Source organism: Chionomys nivalis, chromosome 4 (genome assembly GCF_950005125.1).
Source record: "Chionomys nivalis chromosome 4, mChiNiv1.1, whole genome shotgun sequence".
NCBI lineage: Eukaryota > Metazoa > Chordata > Mammalia > Rodentia > Cricetidae > Chionomys > Chionomys nivalis.
The window spans coordinates 76286337-76300296 of record NC_080089.1 but is presented as its reverse complement, the minus strand read 5'-3'; the positions used below and the strand labels follow the sequence as shown (position 1 = coordinate 76300296).

The window sequence follows — 13960 nt, the reverse complement described above, 5'->3', positions numbered from 1 at the left end:
GGAATAGCTTTGAGTTTCTCTCCATTTAATTTGATGTTAGCTGACGGCTTGCTATAAATTGCTTTTATTATATTTAGGAACGACCCTTGTATTCCTAATCTCTCTAAGACCTTTATCATAAAGGGATGTTGAATTTTGTCAAATGCTTTTTCCGCATCTAATGAAATGATCATATGGTTTTTTTCTTTCAGATTATTTATATGATGGATTACATTGATAGATTTTCGTATGTTGAACCAGCCCTGCATCTCTGGGATGAAGCCTACTTGATCATAATGGATAATTTTTCTAATGTGTTCTTGGATTCGGTTTGCCAGTATTTTATTGAGTATTTTTGCGTCGATGTTCATGAGTGAGATTGGCCTGTAGTTCTCTTTCTTGGTTGTGTCTTTGTGTGGTTTTGGTATCAGAGTAACTTCAGCTTCATAAAAGGAATTTGGCAATGACTTCTCTGTTTCAATATTGTGAAATACATTAAGGAGTATAGGTATTAGGTCTTCTTGGAAGTTCTGGTAGAATTCTGCATTAAAGCCGTCTGGACCTGGGCTTTTTTTGGTGGGAAGGTTTTTTATAACAACTTCTAATTCTTCGCGACTAACAGGTCTATTTAGATTGTTCACCTGGTCCTGGTTTAACTTTGGTATATGGTACTTATCTAAAAAAGTGTCCATTTCTTTTACATTTTCCAATTTTGTGGCATACAGGTTTTTGTAGTAAGATCTAATGATTCTCTGAATTTCGTCTGTGTCTGTGGTTATGTCTCCCTTTTCGTTTCTGATTTTGTTAATTTGCGTATTCTCTCTCCGCCGTTTGATTAGTTTGGATAGGGGTTTATCAATCTTATTGATTTTCTCCAAGAACGAGCTTTTTGTTTCATTGATTCTTTGGATTGTTTTCTGTGTTTCTATTTTGTTGATTTCAGCCCTCAATTTGATTATTTCCAGTCTTCTACTTCTCCTAGGTGAGTCTGCTTCTTTTCTTTCTAAAGCTTTAAGGTGGGCTATTAGGTCTCCAATGTGTGCTTTCTCCGTTTTCTTTATGTGGGCACTTAATGCTATGAACTTTCCTCTTAGCACTGCTTTCATAGTGTCCCATAGGTTTGAGTATGTTGAGTCTTCGTTTTCATTGAATTCAAGAAAGACTTTAATTTCTTTCTTTATTTCTTCCTTGATCCAGGTGTGGTTCAGTAGTTGACTGTCCAATTTCCATGAGTTCATAGGCTTTCTGGGGATAGCATTGTTGTTGAATTCTAACTTTAATCCATGGTGATCTGATAAGACACAGGTGGTTACCGATATTTTTTTGTAACTGTGTAAGTTTGCTTTGTTACCGAGTATGTGGTCTATTTTCGAGAAGGTTCCATGAGCTGCAGAGAAGAAGGTATATTCTTTCTTATTTGAGTGGAATGTTCTATAGATGTCTGTTAAGTCCATTTGGTTCATTACCTCCCTTAATCCTCTTATTTCTCTGTTAGGTTTCTGTCTGATTGACCTGTCCATTGGTGAGAGAGGAGTGTTGAAATCTCCTACTATTAGTGTGTGTGGTTTGATGACTGCCTTGAGTTTTAGTAACGTTTCTTTTACATAAGTGGGTGCTTTTATATTAGGGGCATAGATATTCAGGATTGAGACTTCATCCTGGTGAATTGTTCCTGTTATGAGTAAAAAATGTCCATCTCCATCTCTTTTGATTGATTTTAGTTTGAAGTCAACTTTCTTAGAAATTAGTATGGCCACACCTGCTTGTTTCTTAGGTCCATTTGCTTGATAAACCTTTTCCCAGCCCTTTACTTTGAGTAGATGTCTGTCTTTGTGGTTGAGGTGTGTTTCTTGTAAGCAACAGAATGTTGGATCCTGTTTTCGTATCCAATCTCTTAGCCTGTGCCTCTTTATAGGTGAGTTGAGTCCATTGATATTAAGTGATATTAATGACCAGTGGTTGTTAACTCCGGTCATTTTTCCTTTCTTTCTTTCTTTCCTTCTTTTGGTAGTAGAGTTTGTGTGTTTCCCTTCTTCAAGTTGTGCTGGTGGAGGGTCATTAGATGTCTGAGTTATTGTGGGCATTGTTGTACTCCTTGGTTTGTGATTTTCCTTCAATTACTTTCTGAAGGGCTGGATTTGTGGCTACGTATTGTTTAAATTTGTTTTTATCCTGGAAAATTTTGTTTTCTCCATTTATAGTGAATGAAAGCTTGGCTGGGTATAGTAGTCTGGGCTTGCATCCATGGTCTCGTAGTTTCTGCAGTATATCTATCCAGGACCTTCTGGCTTTCATGGTTTCCATAGAGAAATCAGGTGTAAGTCTGATAGGTTTACCTTTATAGGTAACTTGACCTTTTTCCTTTGCAGCTCTTAATATTCTTTCTTTATTCTGTATGTTTTGTGTTTTGATTATTATATGACGAGGAGATGTTTTTTTTTGATCCAGTCGATTTGGTGTTCTGTATGCTTCTTGGACCTTCAAAGGAATATCTTTCTTAAGGTTGGGAAAGTTTTCTTCTATAATTTTATTAAATATATTTTCTGGACCATTGAGCTGTACTTCTTCTCCTTCTTCTATCCCTATTATTCTTAGGTTTGGTCTTTTTATTGTGTCCCAGATTTCCTGAATGTTTTGTGATGAGAATTTGTTGGTTATGCTGTTTTCTTTGATGAGAGTGTTTATTTTCTCTATGGTATCTTCAGTGTCTGAGATTCTTTCTTCTATTTCTTGTAATCTGTTGGTGATACTTGTCTCTGTAGTTCCTGTTCGTTTATTCAAATTTTCCATCTCCATCCTTCCCTCGGTTTGTGTTTTCTTTATTACTTCCACTTCATTCTTCAAGTCTTGAACCGTTTCCCTTACCTGTTTGATTACTTTTTCTTGTTTCTCTTGGTTTTCTTGGGTATCTTTGAGAGATTTATTCATTTCCTCTACCTTTTTGTTTGTAATCTCTAATTGGTTGTGGCAGTTTTTCACCTCCTGTTTAAGGTCCTCTATTATTTTCATAAAATTCACTTTTGAGTCGAATTCTTCTAATTCTTCTGGATTAGGGTGTACACTTCTCATTTCGGTATTCCTGGATCCTGGTGATGTCACGTTGCCTTTCAAGTTGTTGGGGGAATTCTTGCATTGGCGCCTGCCCATCTTTTCCTTCAAATGGAGCCAGGAGAGGCCTGATGTCTTGGACCAGTCTTTGCTGTGACTAACTCTCTAGGTGTATTTCCTCAGTGTAGGGGCAGGAACCGTTCCCTTCCAGATGAACTCCTCAACACCAAAACATGGATGCGTGGTATTCCAATGACCCGCGTAAAGAAGGCCGAATGCAAGGGGTCGGGCGGGGTCGAGTAGAACACAGGCGACACTGCAGTACAAGCTGGAGGTGCCTGCACTCCCTTTCGGGGGTTGCTGAGGCCTGCCCGCTAGGCAGGCACTCACTGCTCTGGTTGGGTAGCCTTAGTGTAGGGGCGTTTGTGCTCTCTACCGGGACCGTCAGCCCCAGGATAGTACACACTCACCCGTCCCGATGAAACTTCTCGGCACCTACACAGGAACTCCTGGATGCCCCAATGAGCCAGGGACAAAGGGAAGTAGGGCGCAGGCAGAGCAGGTCCAGGAGATCACAGCAGAGACTGCAGCCCCAGCAGCAGGGGCCCGCTTTCCCTGGCGGGGACCTTGAGGCCTGCCCTCTAGTCAGGCACTCACTGCTCTGGGCTGGTAGCCTTAGTGAAAGGGCAGGAAACTGTTCCACAGCTAAGGACCTTGCAGACAAGGCAGGCTTGGGGGTGGGGGTGGGGAGCGGGTGTGTAGGAAAGAAAGCCTTGCAGCAGGAGCTGGGGGGGGGGGGCGATTGTGCTCGCTACCGGGACAGTGCGCCCCAGGATAGCACACACTCACCCATCCAGATGGGACTTCTCAGCACCTATGCAGGGATTCCTGGTGGCCCCAATGAGCCCGGGACCAAGGGAAATAGGGGGCAGGGAGAGCAGGTCCAGGAGATCACAAGCAGAGACTGCAACCCCAGCAGCAGGGGCCTGCTTCCCCTGGTGGGGACCTTGAGGCCTGCCCTCTAGTCAGGCACTCACTGGTCTGGGCTGGTAGCCTTAGTGAAAGGGCAGGAAACTGTTCCACAGCTAAGGACCTTGCAGACAAGGCAGGCTTGGGGGTGGGGGTGGGGGCGGGTGTGTAGGAGAGAAAGCCCTGCAGCAGGAGCTGGGGGAGGGGCGTTTGTGCTCTCTACCGGGACCGTCCGCCCCAGGATAGCACACACTCACCCGTCCCGATGAAACTTCTTGGCACCTACACAGGAACTCCTGGATGCCCCAATGAGCCAGGGACAAAGGGAAGTAGGGCGCAGGCAGAGCAGGTCCAGGAGATCACAGCAGAGACTGCAGCCCCAGCAGCGGGGGCCCGCTTTCCCTGGCGGGGACCTTGAGGCCTGCCCTCTAGTCAGGCACTCACTGGTCTGGGCTGGTAGCCTTAGTGAAAGGGCAGGAAACTGTTCCACAGCTAAGGACCTTGCAGACAAGGCAGGCTTGGGGGTGGGGGTGGGGGCGGGTGTGTAGGAGAGAAAGCCCTGCAGCAGGAGCTGGGGGAGGGGCGTTTGTGCTCTCTACCGGGACCGTCCGCCCCAGGATAGCACACACTCACCCGTCCCGATGAAACTTCTCGGCACCTACACAGGAACTCCTGGATGCCCCAATGAGCCAGGGACAAAGGGAAGTAGGGCGCAGGCAGAGCAGGTCCAGGAGATCACAGCAGAGACTGCAGCCCCAGCAGCGGGGGCCCGCTTTCCCTGGCGGGGACCTTGAGGCCTGCCCTCTAGTCAGGCCCTCACTGCTCTGGGTTGGTCTAGAATAATATTTTTATGTATATTATATAGGTATACTACATCACTCTTGCCTCACTTTCCTAGAGGAGACATTGAGCAAATGTCTGCTCAAATCCAGTAGAGCATCAATGGCGAACCAAAGAAGTGATTTCACTCGTCCAGCTTGGTGAACCAGTAGCTTTAATTTGTGTTACTTACAGGAACATGGGGCAGAGGTTATATAGGATAGGATGGGCAATGTATGGGCACCTATGCCATCAAAGAAATCTCTGCACAGTAATTATTAGCAGCTCCTATATTCTTGGAGAGTAGTAGGACCTTTGGGGTTGACTCTCTCTCTCTCTCTCTTTCTCTCTCTCTCTCTCTCTCTCTTTCTCTCTCTCTCTCTCACATAAGAAAATTTCTTGTCCCAGAATCATAGCTTAAGTATGTTAAAACACATTTTTTTGAAAATAGAATAAATGGTGGAAACCTAGAACCCTGTGTATGGCACACTCACCCGGTCATGCCCACGGTGAAACTGCTCAGAGAAGCTACAGTCCACAGTGGTTAGTGAGGAGCTTCGGTTGGAGCTCAGATGCCAGTTGCTACTATCTGTGTTGATGTTGGCTTTGTCACAGTTGAAATAGGTTTGTTAGGGAGTCAAGAACAAATACCACTAGCTGCATGGTTTGAACAATAGAAATTTGTGCCCTTACCATTCTGCAGACCAGAAGTCTGAGATCAAAATGTCAGTGGAGTTAGTTCTAAAATATCTTATCTTGACTCAAAGAAGCTAACTGCCCGTTGGGTTGAATTTCACATTGTTGTTTGTCTGTGGTGACCTGTGTCCCAATTTCCTTAGGACACCAATTAAACTGGATTAAGGTCCATCTTAATGGTGTCATTTAATCTTAATTACCGATGCTGACATATTCTAGGGTGTCGGGGAATTAGGACATCAACATGTGAATTTGGAGGGGGGTACAATGCAGCCCACAATAATGGTGTAATAATAATGTCCTCTTCTTGGATTTATTTCTAAGAATTTATTGAGAGGTTATATAGAAAATGTTAAAGAAATACATAAGGGACAATAAGTGTAAGACAGGGCGTTAGTACCCGGGTTACTACAAGAAAATCCAGATCTTGATTATGTTGGTCACATAAATCTAGGAATCTTTAAATTTTATATTACTAATTTTAAAGTACTGCTTGAGGGACCCTATATGGTGGTGTCCTCGGGGGCCTGGGAGAGCCGCTCATGTCTGCCAACGGAGCCATTTGGAGCCATCTCCAAGCCTTCCTGGAGCATCTGATGGCCCGCAGGGCCGAGGCCAAAAAGACCTGATGGAGGCACCTAGGAAGGGCCGTGGGACACATGGAGAGCTTTGGGGACTGAAAGAAGGTGTGGCTGGCAACGTTCCTGGTGTTTTATGTTTCCTCTCAGCTTGAACCTTGGTCAGGGAAGGGCTTGTTTACCAGCAGAGTGTGAGGATCTGATTTCAATTAAGATGTCACAGAAACAGTAATGAAGATTATTTAATCATGAAAAAAAATAAAATAAAAACAAAGTACCGCTTGACCAGGGTGACCTCCATCACGGCAGATCCTCATTGCATTGCCTGAACAGCCCCGCTTCCTCTTTGTCAGCCTTCCCTCCCAGTCGACTCTACACCACTAGGCCATGTTTTCCTGCCTCATGGCCACTGGTTTCTTCTTCGGGCATCCATGGAGCATGCCAAACAGGATTTTCCTTTTGTTGTTGCTCCATGATGTCCCCCGCACCCCCGAGAGATATTTTAGAAGTTCAATTCACACACATTTTAAACAATTTGCCTCTGAATTAATATATGAAACTCACAAGCTAATAAGGTAAACTCACAAGGTATCATGTTGTAACTTGTTAGGAGAGCAGCTAGCATGTGTGATTCTCTTCCCTGAATCAGAGTTGAGCCGAAAGGGAAAATCATTTCCCCTGTAATTCCAGTGTGGAGTTTCTGGATTGATCACCCTGAAACAGAACCAGCTTCCTTCTTCTAGAACGCACCCCTCCTGCTGTCCTCCCTTCCATCATGATACAGAGTAAACTCTGGGGCAGCCTTGCCTAGCAACAGAGAGTCAAGAAGTCACTGACAGATATAGTCTTCCAAACTATTTCCTCAAGTACCTTCTTCGTCAATGAAGGAAAACTAATTAAAAAATATGAGTGACGGTAAAAAAAAAAAACGTTGTTAAAATGGATGTCGAAACTGGATGGGGGGCTAACTAAGCTCCAGAGAGATCATTTTTACTTACTCTGAAAGACACTTTGATTTTTGTAAATGCCATCCGCAAGTCTGTTTTGCTACAAAGCATAGGAGTTATTTACCGCTAACCCATGAGATTAACTTTCTTTAAGGCATGTAATGTTTTCTGAAGGTCTCTGAGAACATTTGTTGCATTGGATAAAATGCATTTTGCCTCCTCTGTCATAACTCTCTTCCCAGTGGAAGAGATGAGATAAGAAGGGCCAACACTGGCCTTTGTGAAGGGAAATACCAGCATTATCTCATGGTATTTCCAAACGTAGTTTGTCAAGATTTCAGAGAAGGACCTGGCAATACCACTTGACTTCCCACATCGTGTGTCTTTCCGCGTTTGATTGGTCATTTGCTCTTTCTCTCTAAGCAGCATTATAGCTGTTTCGTTTTATTAGACATATGTGTCTACACTTCTAGGATGAAAACTGGACTCTGAAAGGATTAACTTAGCCCAGTCATGTTTGTTCTGTGACCATCACATTTGTCCTTTGAAATTGGCATATAAAGATGGGTTCTGGAGTATATTTTACTCTGTTCCAGTTGATGAAATCTCTGGCAAAACTGCCTGTTATGAGCATCTTTCTGTGTTCAGGGAAGCAAACTTGTCGGATATTCTCCTGCTGAAGGGTTGCTTTTATGTTTAGTGACATTTATCATTATCTAGGGCCAGCTGCCTGACTTCTCTTCAGTGCTCTGTTTATGGGGTTTGAACATCTATAAATGGAAACACTAGCTAACCAGAAATTATCGCCAGAGCTTCTGATAGTGTCCCAGGCTCTTACAACGTGGAATGCCTGGCATTATCTAACATGCAAGCATGTCAAATCATTTTCTAGACGGAATCTGGACCTCTCTCTCTTTCATTCTCTTTCTCCCCCTCTCTCTCATTCTTTCAGCATGGAATTTGAGAAACATGAACAAGGAAACTCACTAAAGAAGAGCAAGAATTTAGAGGAGAAAGTGACGGTAAGATCCCGGGGATTCAGCAAACTCAAGTTTAAAATTGGCAGGGTGAAAGGGCAGCTGTCACAGATTAGAAACGTTGTTACCCTGTCTCAGTTTCCATTTTGAACTGGTCAATAATCTTGTCATTAACGAGTCTTCTAGTTTTCCTGAAAATGATGTAATAAGGTTCTACAGAAAGTTTCATTCCTGGGAAGTGGGCAAACTTGATTTGAATGACATCTCCCTCCACTCTCAAAGCTGGAGTCCTTTGCCCTGAACCTCTACCGTGCTTGTTGATACACAGAGTGATTGGTGTTCAGAGGCCAGTTTCCTGGGGGAATGCGGCAAATATTCACAAAAGTGCTGTAGAATATTTTAATATCTTATGGCCCGAGTTTTATGAATTTAGGTTAAAGTTTACTCATTATAAAAATTTGGATCTCTTTCTTTTTGTGCCACAGAAGTTATAAAAACAGTATTACTTGGATGCTAAGCAATTAATGGTCAATTGACTGTAATCACTTATAATTTTCCCCAGTATAACGTGCTACACTTGGTCCACCTACTGGGTTGAGGTGGGTAACTTTGCGTGCAAGCTTACCACGGTTACAAAGCAGATGTTAGAATCATGCATGCCTCATTTAATAGCAACAGAGAAGCTTAAAGTTAAGCCCTAAAGATTCTGATAAGGCCCTACTTGTGTGATCATATTGTTCTGGGTACCTGAAGTTAAAATCTAAAAATGGAAAAACATCATCACTTGAATATTCTTGAAGAATTTTAAAATTTCAATATCTTAAAGATATTTTGGATGAAATATAAATGTTCCTTAAAGGACTCAGGTTGTCCTCATTTTGAGTAATAATTGTGGACATTGTGTAGCATATAATGACCACAGAGTATTTTTCATTTTGACTTTATGGAAAGGTCAAATATTATAGAAATAACTAGGGCTTTTGAGTCAGAAATATTTGCATGAAAATTCTTGTTACTCAACTTCCAAGTGGAAAACTTTGGGATTTTGTTCAATCTTTCTGACCCCCAGTTAACTTGCTTATAAGACAGGGGACAGCAATAACTAGTTTGAAGGGTTTGTGAAGATTAAAAGCTATTATGTGTATGTAGGAAGTCTCTAGCATTACCTGTTTTCACATTGGTTTGTTGACTTAGCTAAAAAACACTTACCCCAGACACACACACAACACACTTACACAGCACACACACATACACACATACATACATGTGCACACTTATATGTTATATACACACAAACAAGTTATAAAAAGAGACCACTGAAATTCATTTTAAAGCAAAGGAAAATCTAGATAAGTGTAAGTGCCGAGTGTTGTCACACCCTGATAAAAATATGTGACTTGAGGGTTGCTGTGAACTGGCGTCCGCTCTAACTCCGAGTTAGTGTTACAAATAAGCACAGTGGACTTGGGGCAAATGCACAAAGTGAAAATGATCTCTTATTATTTGACATGATTTGATGCATTAACGTTTCACTTTCTGGAAGGTCAGACATCTTGCATGCCCCACTCTACCTTGAAACCAACTATAAATCTAAAAGTGAGCAAAAAGTATCTCCTTAGAGGAATGTGACGGCTGCAGAGGCCTCAGGCTTGTCTCTGATTAATTTCCAGAAGACAGGAGGACAGTATGGCAGTGGAAGGGAGAGAAAGCACAGGAGAATTCAGCTTGTGGTGCAGAGACAACCCCCATGGAAAGAAGGAATGCACAAAAGCTAGTATCAGGGAAAAAATGACATGGACAGCATAGCTGTCCATTCTTTTAGCCACCTTTCAGATGCTGGGATCCTGATGGTACTGATATCAAGAAAAGACTAATTCATAGTTATTGTTTTCTGGATAAGAGAGCTGAGAAATGTATAATACATCTGAGAAAAAAATTAACCCCAACACAGTGAACATGCAGTTGCTTTGTGCCTATGCATCCAAACACATCTGTGGCTGCTTTCTTTGTCACTGTCAACTCAGTATATTTATTTAGATTGCTAAAATAGTTTAAACATACTTTATTTGGAGTTAACTCTGTTCTGAAAATTATTCACTATGTTTATTTTAAATAGTAGTATTTCTTTAATTATGTTTTTTAAAGGAGAGTATATTTTGCTACCAAAACACTTTAATATTTGTATTTTATAATAGTCTCATCTGCACCTTGCTTAAAGTTGCATTTCTCTGGACTTTAATGAACAATGTAATATGCATCATGCTGTGAAGCAGCACACGCAGCCTCATTTATTAAATTTAAGTTAATATCTGTATGAATAAATAAGAAAATCAACAGCCCGCAGCATCTTGAAAGGCATCAATTTATTCTACTAGAGACAGACAGAACTGAAGTGGTGGTCCTAGCTGTATGCTATCCTGTGGTGAAGGAATTAAATTTCCACTATTTTTTGTGTGTATGTGTGCATGTGTGTATATTCATGTTCACATGTTCAAATGTGTGTGGATACACATGAACTTGTGTTTTTATGAAAGTGGAGGGCCAAAGCTGCTGTTGAATCTGTTTCTGAGTCCACTTTACTTATTGAGGTAGAATCTCTAGCTAAGCCTGGAGCTTGCTGACTCTGGTTTGTCTGGTTAACCAGTGTGCTCTAGGGATCCCTTGTTGCTGCCCCTGCACGTATTGAGATTATAGGCAGGGGACCCACCTGTCTGGCTTTGGTGCAGGTGCTGGGTATCCGAACTTCAATCATTACATCAGCCTGGCCACCCTTTAATCCTCTGAATCATATATATGGTTCAATATACCTTTAAATGTTGATTATTGTGTTTGCCCTGAATTTATTGATGTTTGGACACTAAAAGTAAAGATTTCTGGGAGCTATGTTCTTTTCTTTCAAGTTTTTCAAAGATCTCTGAATTTGTCAGTGCTGAGTGAAGTCACTCATAATCAGGTGGAGATCATATCAAACTTGCGAACATCGTAGTGAAAAATCAGTTCACATGGATTTCTCGGTACCTTCCCAGCCCTTGAGAGACGAGCTATGAAGCTAATGTCTCAGTCTTCGAACCTGCAAAGTCAGATTACAATAAAGCTAAGGCTTGTGGACTATGGTGTGGGTTGCGGGGCGGTATTTTTGACATATTTCAGCGTGGTCATTTCGACTACCACAGATGTTAGTGGTGAATGAATTTTTGTTTTTCTTGTCCTGTGCATCCTTAACTGTGTTCCTAGGAACTGAATTTTTATTTATTTTTTATTTATTTATTTTTTATTTTTTTCTTTTTATGACTTCCTCCAAAAATGGTTCTGGCTGTTCTCAGAACATTCAGAAAACTCTAGGGAATGTACTTTTGAGACTTCTATTGTATTTAACATACATTGTGGGATACAGTGGAGCTTGATTTAGTGTTTCTTAAGTTCATGGATGAGTGTGACATGCTTTAACATGCTTGTAGAGGCAGTTGAGCATTCTGAGAAACCATGTGCTCTGGAATATAATTATAAGATCATGTATGTTAGCATGTAAGTTAGTCTTTTGATTTTTATGTATTACTTTATACATAACTTGGATCTTATATGACAGTAACTTCCAGCTAGGTGCCACCAAAATCTATAAAATAAAGTAAATTTTGGAGTAGTTTAAAAACAGTCGTTAACTTTTATTTAGTATGTTTTAATAAATAAGTATAACCAATGCAAAATATCCTGGCTGTTCTTTACAATACCTCTTATTTAGACTAAAGTGCACCAGCAAAGAGGTTACTCACATTTATAGTAAATGAAATCTTGAAATGAAAAGAAACTATTCATACATGAACATAGTAAAAATAATCATGTACCTTAGGGCATTTTAACGTAACGTGGTTTAAGAGATGATAAAACCAACTAAATATCATGCATAAATCCAGTAATCCCTATTGTGTTAATGTGAAGTGTCTCAAAACATAATCTCATTGTCTCAAGTATTGAAAGTTCAATGATATCATAAAATAATAACAAGAGAGTGTCTGCTTTAATCATTTTATATTGAAACTTGTTAGAAGCAGAGCGAGATTGTAGGCAATTTTGGGGTGATGTAAATATTGCTTCCTTAAGGAAAAGAAGCCCTCTAGGTGGCAAATAAAGCATCTGATGATTAGAATTCTAAGAGGAAATATGACATAAGAAGATGAAAACTTAAATTTTACTTTTCATGACTTATTTTGAATTTCAATAATGGCTTATCCAACAACATATAATTATCCCATAATATTTTTGAGTATAGAGAGAAGTTCATTTTGATTAGTTTTGAATACAGTGAAAATAAAATTAAAATATTAATCATTGTGGTAAAATGTAAAATGTAAAGGACTGTGCTTTTGAAATTCTGTGATAACCTAGAGAAATTTAGCTCTTTAAGTAAAAGTCATAGTTCCATCAATAGAAGGAAAATTAGTTACTGTCTAAGAACAAATTTGTTAGCAAAAAGAAAAGTATAGAATGAATACTTTTGTTATAATTCCTGATGTCATTGCATTTTGTTGGGTATATAGCACAGGTATAAATGTTCCCAGGAAAAGGGATTTCAAATCAGTATGTGGTTCTGAGTGGCTACCTTGAATGAGGCAGAGAGAATGTGTAAAAGGCTCTGTCTTTAAAACAATTAGTAAGCTTTAATTACTTTAAATGGATTATGAACAATGAGCATAGATTTCAGTAGTTTGGAAGTATTCTAAGCATACACAGCACAGACATTCCAATTTCTTATATGGATTTGTGGTAGCAAGTCCATAATTACTCGTCAAAACAATGGGGCAATGATAGAGTGTTTCATGCAGTAGCATATTTCCCCATAATATTTACTTATTTCTTTTTCTTTTTAACCATGTCTTGTTAGAGTTAATTGGCATCAAGAATCCAGTATTGAAGGCAGGTGATAAAAAGTTTTTGCTGTTATTTTTTGTTGTGTTACTTGTTAAGTATGCATGGATGCGTCTGATTTGTGCAGTATTCCTTACAGGAGAATTTCTAGAATGAGGGAGTGGTAAGTCTCTGAATATAAGGTGGCACAATTATTGGATTTTAATAACCAGTTAATTTTGGTGGTGGTCAACATACAGGAAAGATAAAAACTTTCCTATTCATTGGTATGGGCTTACTTGTGTTGGAAACCTTATTTCATTCATTTCTTCACTACTCAACGTGAACAAATGATTCCTGCTGTGCCATGTGCTGGGATTTCACTGATGAAATTGCCTTGTGTGGCCGGCTGTTCTGTCTGATCACTTACTGAGAGTGAGTTAATTTATTCCTACACCTCAATTCCCTTATGCTGTTGCTAGCGCTCTCTCTGTCTCTGTCTGTCTGTCTGTTTCTCTGTCTCTGTCTCTGTCTCTGTCTCTGTCTCTCTCTCTCTCTCTCTCTCTCTCGTTATGGGCAATGGTGGGCATTCTAGCATGATTAACATGTGGTTGCCTACTGCACATTCAACTCTTCCACTTGGCACACCTTTCGGGATGGCTCAGTTATTATTGAATCTTTTATTTATTGGCCCCTTTTCTCCGAAGAGTGCCAGCAATCTATAATAAGTCTATATCCAAAGTACTCTTTGGAAATAATTATTTTCAAAACCCAGGTAGGCAAAATGCTACAAAGAGTTCCTCAGTAACCCTTCCTGAGCCAGAGTGCACACAGAGAAGCTTCAGGGCAGGTTTCTCTGGGATTTTGGACTCTCGGTCACTTCTGAATCTTAAGGAATGATGTGGTTAGCTAATTTATTGTTATTTAGTAATTTATTTAGCTTTTTTTCTCAGGAAAACAAAACCTCTCTGAGAATCCACTGAAGATGTTGTAGGATTGTGCCTTCTGTGTCACTGGTTAAGACAGTTTTCTGAAGAACCAGGACTTCCCATCTCTCTTCTGAGCAGTCAGGGAATCCTGGCTTTACCCCAGGTGACGAGATACA

At 40.6% G+C, this 13960-nt stretch overlaps 1 protein-coding gene across 2 annotated transcripts in view; it reads left to right on the top strand.

The window, feature by feature from the left end:
- Positions 1-7902: 7902 nt before the first annotated feature.
- Mlip (muscular LMNA interacting protein) overlaps positions 7903-13960 on the top strand; it is a 234116-nt gene continuing 228058 nt past the window's right edge. For both annotated transcript variants that reach the window (XM_057768671.1, XM_057768666.1), the window contains exon 1: positions 7903-8058. In XM_057768671.1, the coding sequence (XP_057624654.1) occupies positions 7990-8058 (69 nt within the window). In that variant the 5' untranslated portion in view covers positions 7903-7989. The remainder of the gene's footprint in view (positions 8059-13960) is intronic.